This window comes from Gossypium hirsutum, chromosome A12 (genome assembly GCF_007990345.1).
Source record: "Gossypium hirsutum isolate 1008001.06 chromosome A12, Gossypium_hirsutum_v2.1, whole genome shotgun sequence".
NCBI classification, from domain to species: Eukaryota; Viridiplantae; Streptophyta; class Magnoliopsida; order Malvales; family Malvaceae; genus Gossypium; species Gossypium hirsutum.
The window spans coordinates 109,209,122-109,233,148 of record NC_053435.1 but is presented as its reverse complement, the minus strand read 5'-3'; the positions used below and the strand labels follow the sequence as shown (position 1 = coordinate 109,233,148).

Here is a 24,027-nt window from a genome sequence, read left to right as displayed (position 1 = left end):
TAATGACACAAGTTATTAGATCAATATAATAATGTTAGACCAATAACCTTTACAAATTAAAGTTGTTGATGCCATAAAAAAATTTCTATTTTTATTTTTCTCGGTGTTTTGACATGATGACTTGGAAAAGTTGTCCACGCCTTTATTAAAAACCTGTCAACAAACCCTTTATTAAAATTGTAAAGTACACATTTGTTATGTTATCTAGCTTTGGTGACTCCATGTTCAACTTTCTTATATTGATATCAAATATAAATACTTTAGGTCAAATGATGAGAGAAATAAAAGATTTCCTTCGAATATATTTATGTCAATAATAGTTACAATTTAATGCTACTCCTTGAATAAAACAAAGATTTTCCTGCTTTCTTTGCTATATAAGCAATTCTGTAATCGTTCAAAACTCCCATCTATTTATGCATCAACTCCTTTTTTTGTGTGTGCGTGTTTTTTTTACACAAGAATCCAGTATATTTCAGACTCCCTATTGCTTCTGTGGGGAAAATTTACATTTCTCTTCAAAACCTTTTTTCTCAATCAAATTGCCAAAGTTACCTCCCACATTGATAAGATTCAGGGAACCATCTTGTAAATACATGGTGTTTCAGCTTTATCACCAAAGCAAAGGCACCATAGCATGGGAAATGCATCAATGCTACCGAGAAGTACCTTCAAGTCCCAATTTCAGAGGGATATGTATCAGACTACTAGATGACATTTTTAGAAATATATCAAATATGGTTTGTTTTAGAACACGTACCATAAGGGAGCATATGGAGATGACAAATCAAGGAATGGGTATGGCCACCTGTTTCAAGCAATTGAAAGTAACATTGATCAAAAAATCACAAATCAACAGTAAAAATACCATGGAGGTGCCTGTACCTCTACTCAAAAAGTAAGGAAATAAATAAGTTTATGCACGATCTAACATACAGGGATTCATTTCTCATTTTTTGAGTAAAGGGAACAAAAAATGCAATCCAACTCTTGGCTTCCATGGTACTTTTACCCAACATTATATCCCACTAGACAAAGATGAGGGGCTCAACGGATTTTACCAAATATTCACACATGCATGAAGGAGCCATTGGAATATAACATACGTCACCGTCCACAGGAAGAAGTATGCAATCCGAAAACAAGGGAAGTGCTGAGTTGAAACAAAGAAAAGCAGAAATTAGTTGAAAGATCTGGAGGAACCATAATTTGAATGTGATTAGTGGAAGCTTACCAAGCAGTTTAAAGCAGTATCACCAAGCAAGAAAACAGCATTGATAGTATGCATATTAATAGCCAGCTGCCACCAAAACAAGAAATAAAAATATGCCTTTTTGCTTATTTATATATGACAGAATTGTTGATTACTTACAACACTGAGATTGTAATCTTTAATGGCAAGAAATGGGACGATTATGAACCAAAAAACACAATCTGTCAACAAAACAGCACCTGCGTTCATCTGCTTCACAACAAAACAACTATTATGTAAAAAAACAACTTCACTTATTGGACAGAGATAAAAGCTACCGTCTTTACGTTACCTGGAAAATCATTTGAAAGACATAACCCCAAGTATCTGCTCGTCGGCGAACAAAACGTACTTGGGGATGTTCAGGGTTAATGTTTTTTTCTGCAATATTGCTAGAGGTTTCTCCACTTGCTGTTGCAACAGCAGCATGGTTACCTTGCTCTGCATCTAGCTCTACGTTATCGACCCTGTCACCACTAACACTTTTGTGGTATTGGTAACATCCACGTATGGAGAGCAGTGATCCAAGCTACAAATGAAACACTTTGTTTATGTACAAAGAAACAGGATTATACACTTGTAGAAGAGATAAAAAAAAAAAAACAAACATACCCCAAAATAAAAGGTGATCAATGTGAATGTCCACCTGCAAAGAACAAGGAAAACACCAAAATGATTCAGAAACAAGTTGACCTTGGTATAATGAGGCTGATTTTTGGATAAATCATGTGATTTAGATCCTCAATGACATATAATCAAAAGACATTCATGTTTGTTGAGGGGAGGTTGCTCTCTGGGTCAGTCTCAACGGAGGTATTGTTCTCGGGGAGTATGCTTGGTTTTAGCCCCGGGTTTTATCTCCCTACTCTGACAAGAGCCCAAAAGGGTTCATGGAGTTTGTGGGCGCCTTACCACCAAGGGAATCTTCTTATATCTCATTGTAACAAAGTGTAGACCAATTGAAGGTTACTTAATCATACATCAAATTTGGTTGTGTTTAGTCCAAGGAAAAAGGAGAACTTACTGAGTATAATAGTAGAAAATGCTGCCTCCATCAACAAAAGCAGTGACAATTAGCAGTATAAAAAGCACAAAGAAAGCAACAAGTCTAAAAGCCAACAACCAAGCAGGGTGAATCCCTTTTAAACATGGTCTCCATGTCTCATCCTCATCAAGAAATCCAGCTCTGTCTTGTTGAGTTTCATCACCAATTTCATTTGATTTGTGGAAACCTTCATATTTCCATATCAAAACAAAGGAAAAAAATGCAGTAACTAAAACCCATATCGCACAAACCAACACCCTCCAATTGAACCAATAGCTTGAAATAGTTGTATTGCCTGTCATTGCTGGTTGCCAAGAATCTCCTGCTGATATTAATGAACTCATGGTAAAGCCAACTAATTTACTTGTCTGTTTTTTTCTTTGTTTTGTACTAAATAAATACTTGTCTGTTTATTCTAATGAATTTGAAAGATGGGTTGTTGTATCCAAATTGTTTTTATGGGGAAAAAACCAGAGAAAGAAGATGAACAGGAAGAAGAAAAAAAATGGAAATTTTTTTTTAAAAGAAGCTAAAAATAAGTCATGAAAATATTGTGAAGGGGAAAAAAGAGAAAAAATAGTTTTATTTCATTAAGGAATTAGTAAAAGAAACCTGAATTGAATGCATGAAACAAATAAAAAGCTCCAATGAAACAAATTAACAAACAGCTTTATAACATTGAAATAAATTTCAGTGAAGAAAAAAACATAAAACCTTTTATGATAAAAGAATAATCTTTAACATAAATTAAACAAAATAGCTGAAATCACATGAAAAGCCACAAAAAAACAAGTCTTTATGAACATCAAAAACCAGCAGAGAGAAGAAGAAGACCAAATGAAAAAAAAAAAGAAAAAAAAACATTACCGAAGTTTGAATTTGACCTCATTAACTAATGCATGAGCCTTTTGGACAGAGATTCCAAACTTTAGAAAATGTTTTTGCAGAGAAATATATTACAATATAGAATTGATGAATGTTAAAGCAGAAGCTATACAGTGTAAGCAAAGGAAAAGTTGATACTTACAAGGGAAAGCAAGTAAATGTGGAAGGGTTTTGTAAGAAGAGATGCTTTGCTTGCTTGCTTAACGAGAAAGAAGAAATTTAAATTTGAGGGAAAGGAGAAATAAAGGGTGCTGTGCTTTGAGGGCAAGCTTCTCTTTTCTTCATCTTAAATAATTTATAACCCAACAAAATAAATTATTGGGAAATAAACTCCTTATATCCCAAATTTCCATGCAAATATTATATGTTCTCAGACATGCAAGCTTTTTTATATTATATTGTTGGATTTACAATATTTTGGTGTAGTCTTTTTAGTAATATTCTTTGATTTTTTTTTTAAGAAAATTAAAAGACAGGGAGATGGGAAGGGGAGGAACTATCACTATTATATTTGGATTTTGTGTTGGAAATCTGTTTTTGATGCCTTTGTGAAAGATGCTGTGTTCTGATTTATCAACTCAATATTGTTTAAAAGGAATAAAGCCAAAGCTGCTCCAATGGGGGAATTGTACGGTGATGCGAGCTACCATAACTTGTCATGAACCTTTCTTTTGACTATATATTAGCCGTTGATTTTATTTGCTTAAATCATGCCAATTAACACTCCTACCAATAATTTAATTTACATTTCATTTCTTTCAAACAATTATAATTCATAATCACAAATAATTTCTTTAATTCAATACATGGTTTTTAGCTTTAAAATTATCAAGTTACTAGAAGATTGTAAAAAGAATAAATTGTTGAATATTATTAGTATATTTAAATATGCTTAAATATCTATTATAAGCGTAGATAATTTAAAAATATAAATATTAAACTCGTGATTAACTTGATGATTAAAGTATTTATTCACATTAATTACATTATTATTATTATTAGAGTCTTTTTCTAATTAAAAAAAAAAGAGAAAATGTAAATATTCAAGTGAGAATCATTTGGCAATGAGAAATGCATGATAGTTAAGAAGCAGTTGACTAGAGTGGGGTCTCCTATTTGTTTCCCCTACAATCACATATCCCCTTTGGGGGATAATTCACAGCTATGTCGGTTGTAAACACTTTTCATCCATGCATTGGTTGTATTCTGAAAACGTAAGATTGGAGCAACTGGATGGGTCCCACTCCACAATCCTCTTTCATTTTACATATACTATTTTATTTCTTTTGCCAAATCTTGCATAGATATAGAAATTTATGCATTTTATGAAAATTGAAAATATAATAAATATATGTTACGACCAATACTTATGGCATTAAATAGTAACCACTTTTGTATCCCTTTAACTAAAATTTTCGATTCCAATCTTATACATACAAAAAAAAAAATTGTTGGAGCTTATCTCGATTTCAAATTTAATTTATATATACCAAATGTTAGAATCACAAACTAATAAAAAAATTATTGGATACCTTATACGGGTAAACACTTAACTATTAATAAATTCTTTTTTTGTTATCCAACTATAAAATATTATAAAATAGTTACTCAACTATCTAATTTTTCTTTCTTGATCACCACTCTTTAAATCTCTACCAGAAAGATAAATAACTTTTAAATTTAATATAATAGCAACTTTAACCCTCAATATTTACATATATTATGTAATTTGGTCTTTTTTATAGTTTTACTTTTTATTGTGACATTGAGTATTAATTTTAAAAGAAAAAAATATGAAAATTATTATCTTAAATTTTTTAACATTTTCATTTTTGGTATATTTTCGACCAAATGTAACTGATAATTTTTTTTATTTTTTTAAGTTGAAAAGGTTACAAAGAAAAACAAAATTACAAAAAAAAACTAAATTATATAACTAGTAAATATTGAGGTTAAATTTTTAGAATCAATATTAAATTGACATAATATATAAATATTGAGGGTTAAGGTTGCTATTATGCCAATTTAAAAGTTACTATGTCATCTTTTCGTTAGCCATTTAATGACGAACGAAAAAAAATCATAGAATAATCGAACAATCATTTTATAACTTTTCATAATTAAGTGACCAAAATATTTTAATGAAATGAATTTACAAATTCATCATAGAAAATAAAGAAAAGAAAAGAAAAGGGACAAAAAGTAAGAGACAGAATTTCTCATCTTTTTGGGCAACAATGAATAAATAAAAGAAATGCAAGCAGTTATTAAATTGGTATATGGGGAATGAAACAAATAAAGGGAAACAGAAGGGGTGAACTTTGATAATTGGATCGGATAGGGATTTGATGTGAAAACCCCAAAGAAAAAGGTGTAAGGGTGACTGCTACTCGTTGCTTTAACGGACTTGTAAAGTGTTAAACGTGCTATCCAAGCATTACAAAAGGCACAAACCAATTACTTGCCATTTTAACTTATCTAAATTTGCGGATTCTTGTTTCATTTCTTCATTTTCATCTAACATTTCATACCTAAATTTAAAAACAAAAAAAATCACTAAAAATAACATAAAAACCCTTACATTATATTTTACCTATCCTATTTAAAAAATAAATAAATTAATCTTTGTATATTATATTAAAAAAGTAAGTTAATCCTTTTTTATTAAAAATTTAATCTATTTTTACTATTAAAAATTAATGTAATTAATAAAATAACTAAACAATGATACGAGACCCTTTCACCTAAAAAATTAAAAAAATAAATCTATCAATTAAATTTGATTGAATATATACCAAAACTGAAAACACTCTGAAAATCTAAAATAATAATTTTCATCTTCTCTCATTCTTTTAAAGTCAACACTCAATATTACAAATAAAAATAAAACTGCAAAAAAAGACATCAAAATACACAATATGTAAAAGTGAAGTGTAAGTTTTTTTGAAATCAAAGCTAAATTAATATAATATATTAATATCAGGATTTAAAATTATTATTATGCCAATTTTAAAATCTACCAAGTTATCTTCCTATTAGTATTTTAAATAAAGGCGGGTGAGTAAAAAAGAAAATTGAATAATCTCACAAAAGACAATTTTTAATGATTTGATGATTACCACTTTAGTTTACCCTTAAAACATACAAAAGAACAAAAAATTCCTAAGACAATTTTTAATAATTTAATAATTTGATGATTACCACTTTAGTTTATCAATATCTGCACGCTTACTCTACTCCATAATATTCCAACAAATATAAACCTAATAAAAAAATGTACAGTCGAAATGGTCGTGGATTGATTTAGAAGCCAAGCTAAAGAACATGAAGACATAACACGTTTAAATAACAAAAATGGGATGATAATGAAGCATTTGAGTTTAGAATTTACTCACCTCCAACAAAGAAGAATAGCATGAAAGGTCACTCTCACCGGTCACAACAACGCTGTTTTCAACCCAATTATCTACCTAACACCCCCTTTTTTGCTGCGGAATTAATGGACCGACCCTCCACATTTCTATTCTAAACATCACACCTTTGCTGCTGACGGGTTAGTATTAACTTAGGTGACATACATGTTGTTGATGGATATCTAACAAGTTTCAATACAAAAGCATGAATGATGAATAATTACTTAGGTGACATTTATAGGGTTTGCTTAGATACATTTCATTGGTTTATTATATTTCTCCAAGAATCCAAATGACACTATACTATTAACCTATATAGTCTCTTACATTACATAAGAATATATACACATTATCACAAAAAGGATTTACTTTACAGAGTGAAACTTAAATTGGAAAATAACCTGGTATGGTTACTCTGCTTCTCAAGTAACAATGTGGTGTTGGATTTCAGAAGGTATCGGCATCATCCCCTAGCGTGGAGAGTGAAAATGGGGCAATTGCTACGTTGAAACTTGGTGAGCCTACTCTGTCGATGTGTTTCATCTCGAAGTCTCCTTCCTGCATGGAAATGAACCCGAGGAAATAAGAACTTCTTGCACTATAGTCCAAGTAGGCCAAAAAGTTGGAGTCACTTCATGATACTGAAGGGTATCAAAAGTGATATAAATGAACACAAACTTTGCTCACAATGACATGCATTGCATACAAGGGGCCGGGACATGGACCCTTAGTAATTTGCATCAGAATTTAAGCTTCCACACCCTCAGTGAAGGGGAGAAAATACCAAAAATCTAGATTAGGGTCAGGTAATCTGACTCATACCAGTTGGCCATTGCCAAAGAAAGATTATCATTACAGCTATGTTAGAATATCTATGTACAGCTCAAAAAATTGAAGTACAAATCACAACCAATAGGAAATGATGAATAAATTCCAAGATATGCTTTGCACAGTTTATCAGTCTATCTGTCTATCACAACTATTTTCTACCCAGACTATCAACTCATTGCAAACTAAACTAAATAGGATTATATCGTTTCAGATTGAAACCTTGGAATTAAGTAATGATTAAACATCAAGATTAGTGCTCCTGTAAAGGTAAGAGCCAAATTAAGCATCTTTTCCAGTGAGAAAGAAAGCAAATAAGGAGCAGGCCTCTCATACCATTCTGCCGCTGGGAGTGCTTAATGGGCAAGCGGACGAGTATTCGAAGCCTGTTCTGGGAAGAATAACTGGCTGTTCGCCTATAACTCCAATTCCCCTGCGGTAAAAGAATGCTACAAGTTAAGATTTTATGAATACTAAGGAATAAAATAACTTCCAAGTTCCATCCGATTCTTGTCAAACAAAGGAAGGAGAAGACTGAAATTAAACTATATTAAAAATGAGACATAAAAGATAGCAACGAAGATAGTTTATTAACTCACCAAACATTTTCAGTTTTCCCATTGCCATCTGTAATAATCCAGTGCCTTCTGAGAAGCTGGACTGGACGATCTGAGTTATTGGTTATTCTTATTCTGTATGCGAAAAAGTACTGGCCTCTTGAAGGCAGGCTACGCCCCTCTATATACACACTCCTAACTTGAACTCTGATTCCCTGAAATATCCATTTATCTGTATCAGATTGGCAGTTTTTTTCCTTCTATTTCATCTTTAAATAAGCAATTTTCTTTTGTCGGCTGTCTTAATAGATGCAGATTAACATATTAAAATTTCCAATAAAGGAATGGAAATAGATACCGCTAAGCAAAATGCCTTAAGTGCGAAAAACCTTACAGGCCATACTCCAATTGTTTGGGAAGGAATTAGGACCACAAACAGTACTTCAAGTTTGGTCAGAGAAATTTCTTTCTTTTTTGAGAAAAAGGAACAAAACAGGAAGAGTATCTCACTTAAAAATCTAGATTCTTGACAACAATAATCGCCAAATTCACCCTTATAGCTAGAGTATAATTTTAGAACATAACAATGAACATTGGTTATCAAAAGTAATCTTAAGTCGGAACCAGGCTTTAGCATGCAATCACCCTTAAGAAGCTGTACTTGTATCCACTAGGTCCAGGATTCAAATCGCAGCACCTACTATATTTTCCCCTATCTTGAGGTTGTAGTCCCCCTTGTAATAGAAAAGAAAAAACAACCTCAAGTTACTCAAAAGAAGTTGGAATTTGACAATCCTAAGATACATTATCAAGTTGGGGCAATTGTCCACTTCAGCATCCGATCACACCTTCAATAAAGACATCTCACAATTCAAAAATATTGCTAATTTAGTCAAGGATTCATTCATCTGTCATTTTGTTGCATGTACTGCTTATCTTTTACTTTCTCAATTATGTTATAAATAAATAAAAAAGCACACTAGATCAAAAATGAAAAAGAAAAGCCTAAAAAGTAAATAGATTCACATGAAATGAAAGGGATGCAAAGTTTATTTTTGTTATTTATGAAAATTTAAGGGTGTGTTTAAAAAACCGCCTAATAATAGACTTTGAGTGTAATTATTTATAATTACATATATGTGGTATGTTCAGAAAATCATCATAATTACTTATAATCGGATTGGAAAATTTTAATTACACTCTCCAATTCTTATAAGGAGTCAAGAATTGAGAGAATTACGTTAATAATTAACCATGATGACTATCTATTTTTTTTAAGATGTAATTATTTTATGTAAGGCAAACACATATATGAAATTAGAATACCTTGTAATTACATTGTAATTATTACCCTAATAATTAACCTTTCTTGCAATTACTATCTAAACACACCCTAAACATTTATTTCTAAATCCTCAGACATATGTTTGCTTTTTCATCCAAACACATATATGAAATTAGAATACTACAAGGCATTGTAATTATTACCCTAATAATGAACCTTTCTTGCAATTACTATCAAAACACACCCTAAACATTTATTTCTAAATCCTCAGACATATGTTTGCTTTTTCATCCAAACACTTGTTGTTTCTCCCACCCAAAAATAAAATGGTAATCAACAAACTAACACCAAACTAAATCTTAGAAACAAAGTCAAAGGAGGTCAAATCCAGCAAATAGAGCTCAAAAACAACCCAACTTATCAACTAATCCATTTTAGTCCTCTAGGGAGTAGAAAAAAAATTTAAAGTCATAGTAACATCCTTCTAGAAACCAACAACAGCAGCGGCGGGTAATTAGACTAATTTCATACCAAGGTTGTTGCATCACTTGAACATTTCAGGAGAGAGTGAGGTGCAATTTCCTTCAACTCATCACGATATCTAGCAGCATCCTGAAGAATCGCAGGCAAGGCATCAGAGTCAAAGAGGTTTATCATAAACATGAACTATATAAGATCGTTATCCGTAAATAATCTCTAACTGCTTAACGCTAGAAATGAACACGGATTTTTTTTTTTTTGGGGGGAGGGGGAGGGTTGGATTACGTTTAAAAGTATAGGTAACTAGAGTAGAAATGAATCTCGAAAGAGCTTATGTCCTGAATGAATTTAAAGTCATTTATATCCAGTTTCGTATGAGCATGCCATGAAACAGGTATAGTTCAGCAAGCAGCAGTTAATTCCAATATCTTCAGCAAAATTTCGTTGTATTCATGCTGAATTTCAAACTAAGAGCTATGATATTATCTGTGTTCAAACTAAGAGAAGGCATTAAGATTAAGAATGTTGGGGGAAAATACCTCAAATCTTTCATCAGCAACAGCCTCTTTGATCAACCTCCTAAATCTCAAAACAGGTTCCTCTTCCTCGAATATTTTCAAAGAATCACGTATTCTAGCTGCTTCTTTGTAATCCTAAAATCCCAAACAAATATCTCATACCTCAATTTTATAATTTAAACAAAAAGAAAAAAGAACAAAGAGAACTGACCTCAGATTTAGCAGCAACCTCCATTTGCTGTTTCAGCATCGCATAAGTTTGGCTCCGAGATAAAAAAGAACTCTGATTCTGAGTCGGATTCGGGTCCAAACTCGGCCTCTCACCTCCACCACCGTTCCCGCCATCCACCGCACAACTCACTACCCAACACTTCCGACCAGCAGCACCGCCGCCGCGATCCCAACAACCCGATCCAACCCTTCTCCTTTGATCAACCACCAATCCATGACCCACCTGAGCCGGAAAACAGCTCCTCCTCGTCCCCGCGGAATTCAAATCAGTAAAAACTTTAAGGCTGAGCGAATGCATTTTTGCTTTTTAAAATTTGAAATCAAAATTTTCTAGCACTTATGTTTCAAAAAGCAAGAATATTCCGAGGATTTAGGAAAATTACATACGGTTGGATATGGCCTCAATTATATTTGATTAGAGCCACACACCACAACGGCGCCAGTAGTTAAAGAGTAGGAGACGCCACAATTTTCAATTTAGACACTTTTCAAATATCCTATGGAAGAGAATGTTGCACGTCATGTATCGTATCTGTGAATGTATTATCTAAATATAGAATTATTGGTTTATCTATTCTTAGAACATTTATCTACCGGGAGGACAGCATTGGAGGTACGGTTTGAGTTTGTGGTTAAGCTTTAACGCCCACTGTTTTTTTTTTAATTATTATAAATTATATCAATAAGTATATTAGTTTTTTTTATAAAAGTTATACATTTTTATTACTGAAAATTGGTCTTGTACATCAATGAGATACGTGTAACATACCTTATGTAATTGTTTGACTATTTTGTTAGCAGTGCAAGTTTTTAACAAAAAAAATTGATGAATTTTTTTAATAAAAAAAACTAGTTAATTTTATATCTAATTTACAAAGACTAATGTGTCCCTTTTTTTAATAAAATAGGCAAAACAAAAGTTAACTCCTAAACATGGAAAAATTAGAGAAAAATGTCAAATTTAAATTTGCGTAAATCGTTTTTTCAGAAAATAAGCTAATTTTAGAAAGAGAAACAGAATACGCTTCATGTTGGAAAATGTCTTCTTCAAAACACATCTTCTTTTTACATATTAGCTCATTAGGACAAGTGATTAAATGTTAGTAGTTTTGTATTTGAGTCTTAAGTTCAATTATTCTTTTACATACATTTGTATTTTTTATTTTATGTTATTTAAAAAAGTTAAAATTTATCTTTTATTTATATAAATAAAATATATTTAAAATAATGATAAATATAAAAAAAAATAATTACATTTATTAATTGCTGAAAATCATCATCAACCGTCGTCGAATATTAGTACAACGGCGATGAACACAGAGAAATAGAGCAGTGAAGTTCCGTCAATAGTTAGGGCAGAGGAAAAGGGGAAATGTAAACCATCTGAAGAAAACTTCTTATTAAGAGATAAAAGGATAAATCCTTAAGTTACACCCTCAACTTATTTTATACATCAACACTTTAGTCTCTAACTACTTAACTAAGTAACGATTTTTAGTTAGAATTACAAACTAACCAATAACACCCAATCAGCCTTTCAACATTAATTTATTTATATAAATATATGAGTTACTAATTATAAAGTCGATAGTATTTTGTATTAGTTTCATTTTATAGTATTTTGTATTAGTTCCATTTTAGTTATGGTTGCTCTGACATATTATTTAGTCTATCAGTTTTGAACAAAAAATATTATTTTTTCGAAAATAAAAGTCATTAATATGTAAAATTCTCAGAATAGATGGAAAGGAGCACAAAAGGGTCAGAAAGTCTGATTGAAAATCAAACCATACGAAGAAAATAAGCCTAACTTGAGCCCATCATTACAAATGAAATGTTAGAAAGAAAAACGAATGTCACAGGCACAAGCCGTATCATTGGGTGTCAGCCACCGGACTTTCCACGAGCTGGTATGTTGGATTTGAATATAATGATTGTGTGGTGTGCCTCATATTTTTTTGTTGAACAAATGATGATGTTACGTCGAGAAATTTTTGGACATTGTGATGACATGAATAGGGACGTTGCAACGTGATGACATGTTCCCCATATAAATCGGGTTTTTTCTTCTAATTAAACTCTCTTATCTTTTCGTAATTAAACTCTTATTACTCTAATAATATTTTAGTATGACTAAACCTCTAATCTTAGCCTATTTAAATGAGTCTTGTATCCTTTTTTGAGAGGCCAATTAAGAGGCAATTTAAGATGTAGTACTACAAGGTTTTTCTTTTGGAAACAACAAGATGTAGTCGCAGATGAGTTTTTGTGAGAGTTTTCGTGGTAACTATTGAGAGAATTTTATACCCCTGTAGCGAGAATTTTGTACCCCTTTTGAAATAATTTTATAAGAATTAGGGTTTTATTTTTGAGTTTACTCTATGAGAGTTAAGGATTTGTATTCGAGGTATTGGATACTCTATGTTTAGTACATTTAGATTTATTTTCTCCATATTATACTCCCATTTGTTAACTCATTCAATGAAAAGTTGAAGCCTCATTTGCCCGTAGTTTTTATCCTTTTTTGATGAGTTTTCAAAGTAAAAACGTGTTCGATCTTCTCTACCTTTTCTATTACTTCGTTTACACAGGTCAATCATCAACAATGACCATCTCCTTTTTTAGTGAAACCTGTGAAATCAAATAAAAGATGCAAAAATGATTCATTGCAAACTTGATTTAATTGAGCTTAAGAAAATAAGTTACCATAGACTCGAGAAAACCTAAGCCACCATCGACTTGAAGGGGATCATTATTTTGAAGAAAAAAAAACTCCTTTAACTTAAAAAATTACTAGATCAAACAAAGGAGAAGTGAGTGGCAAAAGTGTCGTGATCATCGAGTAACTATGTAATCCTCGGTGACAAAGAGAGAGATGAAAAGGAAAAAGAAAAAGAACAAAAGAAGGAGATGAAAAAAAAGGCCGAAGAAGAAGGGAAAAAGGAAGAGAGTGATCGCTACGAGGGGCACAATCAATCATCCGACCAACCAACCATAGGGGACTAGAACGGAGTGGAGAAAATAAAGGGGAAAAAGGAATAGAGAAAGGAAATAAGAGGAGAGATGAATAGAATGGGTGGGTGACTACCTATCGTTGGTAGGTCGAATGGCTTGCTATTAAGGATTATCGAAAAATGTATTAATTTTTTTTACGAATCATTTTTGTGTGAAAATATATCAATAAATGTGATCTAATAACATATTGTATGAGTCACAAATAAAATAATCAAAACACTAAAATATATAAACAAACAGGTTAAAATAATGAAATATATCACAAAGCTAAAATTGTCTTGCATGATAAAAAATAAATATACGTTTCTCCAAATTAGGTAAAGAAATCTAAAGTATTATTTTGTAATCTAAGCAAAGATCTTAGATCCTATTTCCTTAAGTTATGGACAAACTCTCGAGGTCCATTTTATTTCCTCCTATTTCTACCTACCTAAACAAAGTCTTAATGTGTCAAAACTCAACCCTACCTTCTCGTTTTACCCACTCCTTTTTATTTTGGTCTTTTCAGTTTATATGATTATTATCATTTCATTTTTTTTCCACTACCTACCTTTATGGTAAAATTATTACGAGAATTGTTGTATTAGGAATTAAATTATATTTTGCTTCATTTATTCATAAATGAAAAAATTAATCTTTATATGTTAGATTAAAGAGTAAATTAATTTTTTGTGTTAAAATTTTTACTCATTCATACTGTTAAAGATTGGTATAGTTGACTGAATAATCAAATATTATCCATGATGTATATCGATCAATTTTTTTTTGATCTAATGTATAGAAAGTAAAGACTAAATTATCTATTTTTTGAATAAATAAACAAAATGTAATTTAACTTCTAATTCAAATGTTTCTATAATACTTTGAGCGTAACTTATGTATATATGGATATATAGAGGGAGAACACCTACCCTTTTGCATCCAACCCTTTAAGGTTGTTGCTGAAATTATTTTGTTGATCTCTTTCTTCAAAATAAAATGTTTTTTAATATATCTTAAATTATCAAATAATAATTATAACAATATATTTGTGCGGACTTTGTACCTACTGTCTATATAATAAAATCAAAACAAGTATTTTAAATATATATTTTAAAATTACAAATATTTATTTCTTCAAAATATTTTGAAAATTTACATACACATCAAATATAGTTATATTAATGATTGAATTATTAATTATGAAAAAAATCATGAAAGAATGTAAAATGATTAAAATTTCATATTTGTGTTAATATATCCTTCTCATATATTTAATTCATATAAACCAGAATCGACACTATTTTATTGTAGCAATAGTGTGAAATGTTGAAAAGAATATGACTGGTTATTTAAAAAGATTAAAAACGATAAACAAATTTAAGTACATTTAAGTTGTATACTATCTAATCTGTAACAAGTGTGTGCTTTTTGGTATAATGACTTTTTAGCCTTCTAATTTTATAAAAATATCATTTTAGTTTTCTATTTAATTTTTTTTATCTCTTTAAAACCTTAAATTTATATTTTTGTTAAATCAACCTAAAATAGATAAAAAAAGTTAACTTTTGTTAACTTTGCTGACATGAAAGACATGAATTTTCACGTTGATGACACACAAGCATTTAGTTAATTTTTTAAAATTTTAAAAACAATTTATATATTTGTTTATTTTTAAATTTAGAAATTAATTAAATACTGACATGTTATTCACGTGACAATCCATGTGTATACAACATTAGCAAAATTAAAAAATGTTGATTTTCTCATTCACTTTGAAATTGACAAAAAGCGCAAATTTAAAGACTAAAAATATTGAAAAATTAAATAGAGGCTAAAATAATTTTTTTTTAAATTTTGAAAGGTAAAAAAGTTATTATGTCTTTTAAAATATATTTTTATTATTTTAATGAGTAAATGGATGTTTAATTAATCCTACATCAAGTTTAATTAGGAGAAATAATAATTTTTAAAAATATAATTGTAGATACAATTACAAATCATATATAAAAATATTTATAATAATAAAAAACAATACAAAACACAATTAGATTGAAATTCGAATTATATTCAAATGATATCCATATATAATAAACTTAAACTCAAAATAAATTTAGTGAAAAATTACACATGATAATTATGAAGCTAAAATAGCATAGAGGATTTTATAGTGAGAATTCGATTACATTTTACTTCTTTTATTATTGGAAAGATAAATTAGCTATTATATGTTAAATTAAAGAATAAATTTATTATTTTAATAAAAAATCATCTATTTCTACATTTAAAAATTGACATTATACATCAGAATGAGGTATAATGTTATATTAGTTTAATTATTTGATTATTTTATCAGCCACAAAAATTTTTTAACAATAGAAATAAATAAAAATTAACAAAAAATATCAATTTATTTTTAATTTAACATATAAAGATAAATTTACTTATTTTTTAAATAAAAAATAAAATATAATTTAAACTCATATTTAAATAGTGATCTATATTACTTTATTCTAATTATTAAGATAAAATGACAACAAGCATGCTCGACAACATACGGCCTCAAACTTTTTGGGAAGGGAATATTTTTGTAGTCCAAGATGACCTCTCCAGCCGGAGATATTTACCTAAAAACCAAGTAAGTGGGTCTTTAATTTATGAACAAAAGGACGTAGGTAAGATAGTCCCTAAGCGAATCCAACGGTACCTCCAAGAGATTGGTCTTCTTGAAATTATAAAGTACAATGCTATACTTACAAATACCAACAAAATCATATGATTGTTAATACTAAATTTCACTCATAAATAAATATATTTGTCTTACGTTTCGTAAATATATATTTGCAAAATTTTCTTTAAATTTTAAAAAATCTATATTTATAATTTTTTAAAAATTGATTTTTATCATAAAGATAAATTGAAATGTCGGAAAAATAATTTTAATAAATAATGAATAGAGAAAGTGGAACTATAATTAGGAAACACTAAAATACTAAAATCCATTTCGGTTATTATTATTAATAAATAACGATTATTATATAATACTTAAAACATAGAAAACATTTTATTTTAATTATTTGATAATAATATTAAATATATTATTAAATATATTAATATTTAATAGATATATGTTTTAATAGTTTCATAAATTACCTTTTCTTCTATATTATTGACTTTATTATATAATTTATTATAATATATAGAGATTATATCTATTAAACTATTAAATCCTTTACTAAGGGCCGAACGATTATTTTCTTGTTTAGAATCTATATGCATAATATAATTGCAAATTTTATCTTTATATAAACAATCTGTTTCTTCTATGTTATTTATCTTTGGTACCTAAAACCGTCTGTTATATTATTATGTCTTAACATTCAAAAGCCTGATGTCTATTATAAAGACTTTAACAGGCAAAAGTAAGATAAAATAACAGATATATGGGTTTTTAGATAAATAATCACAGAATTAATTGGATTGTAAATTAAAGATAAGAACTTACAATGGATATTATAATATCAATTCTTCTATATTATTGATTTTATTATATAATTTATTATAATATATAGAGGTTATATATTAATAATAATAGTTTTATTTTTAACAAATAGAAAATAATAATAATAGTTTTATTATAATAAATGGATATTATCTATTTTAAAATATTATTTCTTAGAAAATATTAGGACGTATTGTTTTACATCCAAATTCCCATTCATTTTCTATAATTTTTGTACAGTGACTATAACTTAATTTATTTTTTACTTGTTTAGCAACTTTAGCCTGTAAACAATATAAAGTTATTCTTTCTTTTGCAAAATTAATTCTATTTCCCATAGAATCTATATTTTCTTTTGCTATGCCTACTTCTTGACTATGTTTATCTAAATAGGACACATATTTCTTTATACATATTTCGTCCTATGGTGGTGGTAATTTATGAAAGTATTGATTTCTACAAAATTCTATATTTTCATTTTTTAACTTTACTAAATCTAGAAAATAATTTTAGTGAAGAACCATTAAAATTATGAGAAAATAGTCCAAGATATTATGAAATAAAATTAAAAAATCCTAATAAAATTATTAGAATTAAACCCATGATCTATACTAAACAAGATATGGATGAATTTGATATACAAATCAAGGAATTATTGAAAAAAAGGATTAATAGAAAAAACTAATAGTTCACACTCAAGTCCAACATTTATGGTAAGAAACCATGCAGAAATAAAAAGGGAAAAAGCTAGGATGATAATTAACTATAAAAGACTAAACCAAAATACTATTTTTGATGGACACTTTATACCAATAAAAGATGTTTTGATTAATCAAGCTAAACAAGCAAAATATTTTAGTAAATTTGATTGTAAATCAAGATTTTGACAAATAATGCTAACTGATGAATCTAAACCACTAACAGCCTTTAGTGCACCGAATGGTCATTATCAATGGAGAGTAATGCTATTTGGGTTATATAATGCACCTCAAATCTTCCAAAGATAGATGGATTCTATATTTAATAAATATAAAAAATTTTGTGTAGTTTATATACATGATATTTTAATATTTTCAGAAACTCTGGAAAAAAATAGAAAACATTTAAATATTATCTCTCAATAATTCATAAAACATAGAATCATTTTGAGTCCTAAGAAAATAGAATTAGAAAAAACAAAAATAGAGTTTTTAGGATTAAATTTATCTGCTGATGGTCTTAAACTACAAGATCATATTATAGTAAAAATAAAAGAATTTTCTGAAGAATATCAAAAATAACTTCAACAATTTTTAGAAATAGTTAATTATGGAAGAAACTTCTTTCCTAACTTATCTTAAAAAATAGGTGACTTATATGAAAAATTAAAAAATGATAAAACTTTTAGCTGGTCTAAAAGAGACTCGGAAATTATTAAGAATGTAAAATCATAAATAAATTATACCCCAAAAGTTTATTTACCAAAACAAGGTGATAGATTAATTTTAGAAACAGATGCATCACAAAATTATTGGGGATTTATTTTAAAGGATAAAATAGCAAAAAATTAAGAACTAATATGTGGATATAGTTCCGGAAAATTTAAACCAAATGAAGTTAATTATGCTATATATGAAAAAGAATTATTAGCTATTAAAAAAGCAATAAAAACCTTTCTTATACATCTAGTATCTGAAAATTTTATTATCAAAACTGATAATCAGGCAGTTAAACAATTTCTTACTAATAATAGTTTAGAAAATGTACCTAGAAGAATTAGATGGTACAATGAATTATGTAGTTTTAATTTTGAAGTTTTATATGTAAAAGGCACTGATAACATTATTGCTGATTATCTTAGCAGGCCTTAGGAATAGAGGTAAAAAACCTCTAGAACAAGTCCGGGAATGGACTACAGTCCATAAAAAACCCAACAAATGAAAGCAAATAAATCCTAATCAAGGATTTACTCCTATATTAACATCATACTATCCTAATCATGGATATTATGTTCCTTATCCAATGGTAAGACAACCAACTGGATCTCCTTCATCATATGCATCAAGAATGGTAAGCCAATACCATCCAAGAACAATAAGTCAATCTCCTTGGTCTCGGGATCCGAATTTAGCATTTCAAACTAGTTATTCTAAAGTAATAAAAGGAGCAGAAAATTTGTTGAAACAACAACAAATTCCAGAAATAAAAGATTTTTATAATCCAGAATTACCAAGTGAAATTTATAAATTCATCAATGAAGTATGGAAAACCCATATTTTAGAACAAAGAGCAAACTTTAGACGAGCTCTTACAAAGTTTTCGCAATTTTTAATTGAAAAAACAACTAAAGAAAACGAAAAACATGATTTATTATTAAAAGCTATTTTATACAGAGATTGGGAAGAACTTGAAATAGAGTATATAAATATCAATGAGATAAATAATCTTATTGAAATATTCCAATATTTTATTCATAAAGGAACAAATAGTCCTATTATGAATAGAATGTTTAGAATATGTTTATATAATAAAGTTAAGAAAATATTACCAGTATAAATTTTTTAAAAAATCAATAGAACTATCTGCAACCAGCAAGCTCAATTTAAAAAAGTCTTTTTCGAATACTTTTTACAAACATATGTTTTTCCAAATGAAATAGGAGAATAAATTCCTACTATAAAATTCAGACTAGATCATTAACCATTTGATATAAACAGTATTGAATGGGGTTTTGTTAGAGAAATTGTAGTATAAAACTTTTCTTTTCACTTATTAAAAAATTTTTCTGCTATTATAAAAGCTATATTATCACTTTTGGTACATCGAGATGATTTTTATTACTATTTTTATATTCAAATAAGTAGTCTTATTGGCATTGCTGAAAAAGAGCGATTTTATCAACTATATCAAATTTGGATTATTCAAAGAATGATTGACAGTCCTTATTTATCAGCAGTCAAAGAAGATAAAAAACACTTGATTACAATAATCCAAAATACTTTCAAATCCAAGCCGGAATTGATTTAATGTCAACAGCTCAACATGTACTTCATCAACAAACATACAAATTATCCACTGATGGAAAAAGAAAATAGCAGATATGGAAATAGACGATTTTCCTTCAGAAATAATCGGGGAAATCAAGAATTAACACCCCTTACCCGTATCCAACACCGGAATAGGGTACGAGGCATTACCAAAACACATACACTTGTAAACGTATTTAACCGAGTTATAAAATTTCATCAAAATTAAAACTTTCAAAATAATTAACATGTTTCTATAACTTTTCACAATATATCCTCAAAATATTATAATCATAATAATTAGGGCCTGCGAGACCCGATACATACTCATGCAATTTAATGCTTCATTTCCATTTCATTCAATTCGCAATTTCTCATGCTCATAATTTAAATCATATCACTAGCAATTTCCATTTAATTCACGTGCAATTCAATGACATCAAATTCAAAACTAATACGTATTTACTATTTAACTCAATGTTTATTGATTATACCATTCAATAACACATTTATGAAATTCTAAATTTAGCAATGAAAATATCACTTTAGTTTGAATAACAACATCGTCCTGATATAAATACACTACCACTTATCCATTTACTTTAATTCTTTTGGGCCCATTTGTCACTTACCATCCTTAATCAAATTAGGGAACGGTCACGGAAAATTGAGTACTTCACTTTCACTTTGCCATAGTATAACTATGGTCTTACGTATGATCACTTATCACTTGTCCCTGATCAGATAAGTGTAGCCACCTATCACTTTGTTTCTTGATCAGATAAGTGTAGCCACTTATCACTTTGTCTCTTGATCAGATAAGTGTAGCTAAAGCTATCACTTATCACTTTGTCTCTTGATCAGATAAGTATAGCCGAAGCTATCACTTATCACTTTTCACTTGTCACTTGATCAGATAAGTGTAGCTAAAGCTACCACTTATCACTTTGTCACTTGATCAGAAGTACTCAAATCCGACGTTCCGCTCAATTTGATCATTTATTCATATATCAGGCTTACCAACATGTGTTAATTCATAAACCATTCATGGTATTATTTCATGCCAAATCATATACTGAATATACCATACACACATACTATGAAACTTTATTTTCACACATGAGCTTAAACCATGACCAATAATGCACAAAAATAAGCATCATTCATATTTCATCGTTTATGAGTTATAATCAAACATATGACCATTTATACACGAATCATTCATATATTTCCCAATTTTCCTCCTCCTCCTCTCCATTCCACATCCTTAATGTGTATAACACACTTAAACAACATTAACCATAATTTCAATATTCACTAACATGTATATTCAAAGCTGTTTATCCGAGTCAGAGTCACTAAATTATTTTTATCCGGAGCTACAGAGCTCCAAATTAAGATCCGTTAATTTTCCCTGAAACTAGACTCACATATCTTCATACCATAAAATTTTCATAATTTTTGGTTCAGCCAAATAGTACAGTTTATTCTTTAAAGTTTCCCCTGTTTCGCTGTCTGACAGTTCCGACCACTCTTCACTAAAAATTAATTATCTCATTGTACAGAATTCGGATGATGTTTTAGCTTGTTTCTTCTAAAAATAGACTCATTAAGGATTCTAACCACATAAACTATAACTCATAATCATTTTTGTACAATTTTTAATGATTTTCCAAAGTCAGAACAGGGGAACCCGAATTCATTCTGACCTTATCTCACAAAATCTATTATATCTCATGATTTACAATTCCATTGCTCACATCATTTCTTTTATAAGAAACTAGACTCAATAAGCTTTAGTTTCATATTTTATTCATCCTCTAATTCAATCTCTACAATTTTTGGTGATTTTTCAAAGTTACAATACTGCTGCTGTCCAAAACTGCTTTAGTGCAAAATGTTGATTTCCATTTTGCCCCAAATTTCACAGTTTATACAATTCGGTCCTTTCTCAATTAACCCCTCAATTAATCTAATTTTCTCAATTAGTACTTTACTAGACATTATAAGTTGTTACACAACTATTGAAATTCAGAATTTCCACATATAACTCTATCTTCAAACTCTTTTACTATTAGGTCCCAAACATTCACTTTCTATTCAATTCTTTCAATAAAATCAGCATATGAACAATTTAAAGCTCTAATTTCATGCTAAATCATCATATACTTCCAGCACATATTCATATCAACTTTCAACTTCTTTCATAAAATCAAAAACTAATGGATTTAACAAGTGGGCCTAGTTGTAAAAGTCATAAAAATACAAAAATTTCAAGAAATAGTCAAGAATTGAACTTACTTGTAATAAAAATATGAAGAACCAGCTTGAAGAAGCCCTTCCATGGTGTTTTAGCTGATGAGAATTCAGAAAAATGAAGAGAAATCTAGATAATTCCACTTGGGTCCTAACTTTATTAAGCAAATTTTGCAATTTTCCAATTTTGCCCTTAATTCTCCTTACTTTCTTGCTGATTTCATGCCTCTGCCGTCCAGCCCAAATAAACCTTGGGTCTATTTGCCTTTAAAGCCCTCTTCCTTTTATCATTTAAGCTATTTAATCATTTCCCAAAATTTTGCATTTGTTACAATTTAGTCCTTTTTGTTCAATTAATTATCGGAACTTTAAAATTTCTTAACGAAACTTTAATACTAACTTTTTAACACTCCATGAATATTTATAAAAATATTTATGGCTCAGTTTAAAATCCCCGAGGTCTTGATACCTCATTTCGATTCTAATTATTTTAATATTTATTTCTAGTGCACTATTCACTATTTCAAAAATTTTCCTAACTTCATATTTAACTTATACTTACTAAATTAATAATATTTTCTACCCATTTGTCGAATTTAGTGATCTCGAATCACCGTTCCGACACCTCTGAAAATTCAAGCCATTACATTTTTTTTTCGTCGGATTTGTGGTCCCGAAACCACTGTTCCGACTAAGCCTAAAATCGGGCTATTACACACCTGGGAGACTTGGAATTCACCAAGACTATCACCAGAATCTCTACACTTGGACGAAATAGAAATGTGGAACCTTGACAATATCCAAGAAGGATAAAAACAAAATAATAACCACGTGGAGACTCAAGAAGACTTTCAAGAAGATTTTCAAGATTGGCAGTAAAATGAAAATCAATGCATCCATGTACGGATAAAGATATGATGAGACAACTGACAATATACGTGAAAATAACAATAAATTCATCATTATCAGAAATACTGTTCGGGATTGAAGAAAAATTAAATAGAGCTTTGAAATTCTACAATAAATAGCAATGTAAGAAGCCTAAACAAGGCATTGAAAAATAGCTTAGAAATATTTTCTTTTATTTTCAGTATTCTCTCTTTGTAAACACTCTCTCCTTTGTAAAACCTTCCTTTTACTTTTATTATCTTTTGTAAAACCTTCCTATTACTTTTAATAAAATAACTATCTTCCGCCCTTATTTCCTATAGCAAATGGAACAAAAAAGTAACAAAATTTTAGCCATACATTAAAACATTGACACTCGAAATCCATTAGCTTTTGTATTTTTCCTTATATGATGATTTTTTATATAAAGGATAATATAATTTCTAACTTGTTACTTAAAGTCCACTTTGGTAGCTGTATTTTTTTATTTATTTTTTATTTAGTCTTTGGATGTGATACTAGATTTATTTTAGTTAATTTAGAAGTGAGTAAAATTAAATTCGATTCGAAAATTTTATTTTTTTGAATTTCAAGTGAATCAAATCAAGTTATTCAATTTTTGAGTTGAACTTTACGATTCGAATAAATCAAATAACATATTAGTGTAAATGTCCCTTTGGTCCTTGCCAATTTCCAAAATGAGCAAATTAGTCTCTTTCAAAAAAAAAAAATTCAACATGATTTTTAAAAATTTGAAATAATTTTCAAAAATTCAAAATATTTATAAAAAAATATAAAATTCATATTTTTAAACATTATATATATTTTAAAAAACTTAAAAATTCTAAAAAAATATTTAAAAATTTAAAAAAACAAAATAATAAATTT

The 24,027-nt window shown here is 28.9% G+C and overlaps 2 protein-coding genes across 4 annotated transcripts; both read right to left on the bottom strand.

Annotated features, from left to right (window-relative positions):
- Window positions 1–273: 273 nt before the first annotated feature.
- On the bottom strand, window positions 274–3,742 carry LOC107939306 (uncharacterized). 3 transcript variants are annotated; one of them, XM_016872627.2, is made up of 9 exons: window positions 3,325–3,742; window positions 2,277–2,619; window positions 1,865–1,898; window positions 1,545–1,781; window positions 1,373–1,462; window positions 1,235–1,300; window positions 1,062–1,153; window positions 761–808; window positions 274–669 (listed from the first exon to the last, which is right to left on the bottom strand). In XM_016872627.2, the coding sequence occupies exons 2-9, from the start codon at window positions 2,597–2,599 to the stop codon at window positions 552–554; spliced, it is 1,008 nt and encodes a 335-aa protein (XP_016728116.1). In that variant the 5' UTR covers window positions 2,600–2,619; window positions 3,325–3,742; the 3' UTR covers window positions 274–551. The 3 variants fall into 3 exon arrangements, with proteins under 3 accessions (XP_016728116.1, XP_016728115.1, XP_016728114.1); XM_016872626.2 differs by having other exon boundaries at window positions 2,277–2,622; window positions 3,325–3,741; XM_016872625.2 differs by lacking the exon at window positions 3,325–3,742 and adding an exon at window positions 3,165–3,324.
- A 3,063-nt stretch (window positions 3,743–6,805) lies between these two features.
- LOC107939308 (uncharacterized) lies at window positions 6,806–11,663 on the bottom strand. The gene is made up of 6 exons (XM_016872628.2): window positions 10,475–11,663; window positions 10,285–10,398; window positions 9,797–9,877; window positions 8,023–8,195; window positions 7,760–7,856; window positions 6,806–7,153 (listed from the first exon to the last, which is right to left on the bottom strand). The coding sequence occupies exons 1-6, from the start codon at window positions 10,790–10,792 to the stop codon at window positions 7,043–7,045; spliced, it is 894 nt and encodes a 297-aa protein (XP_016728117.1). The 5' UTR covers window positions 10,793–11,663; the 3' UTR covers window positions 6,806–7,042.
- Window positions 11,664–24,027: the final 12,364 nt, after the last annotated feature.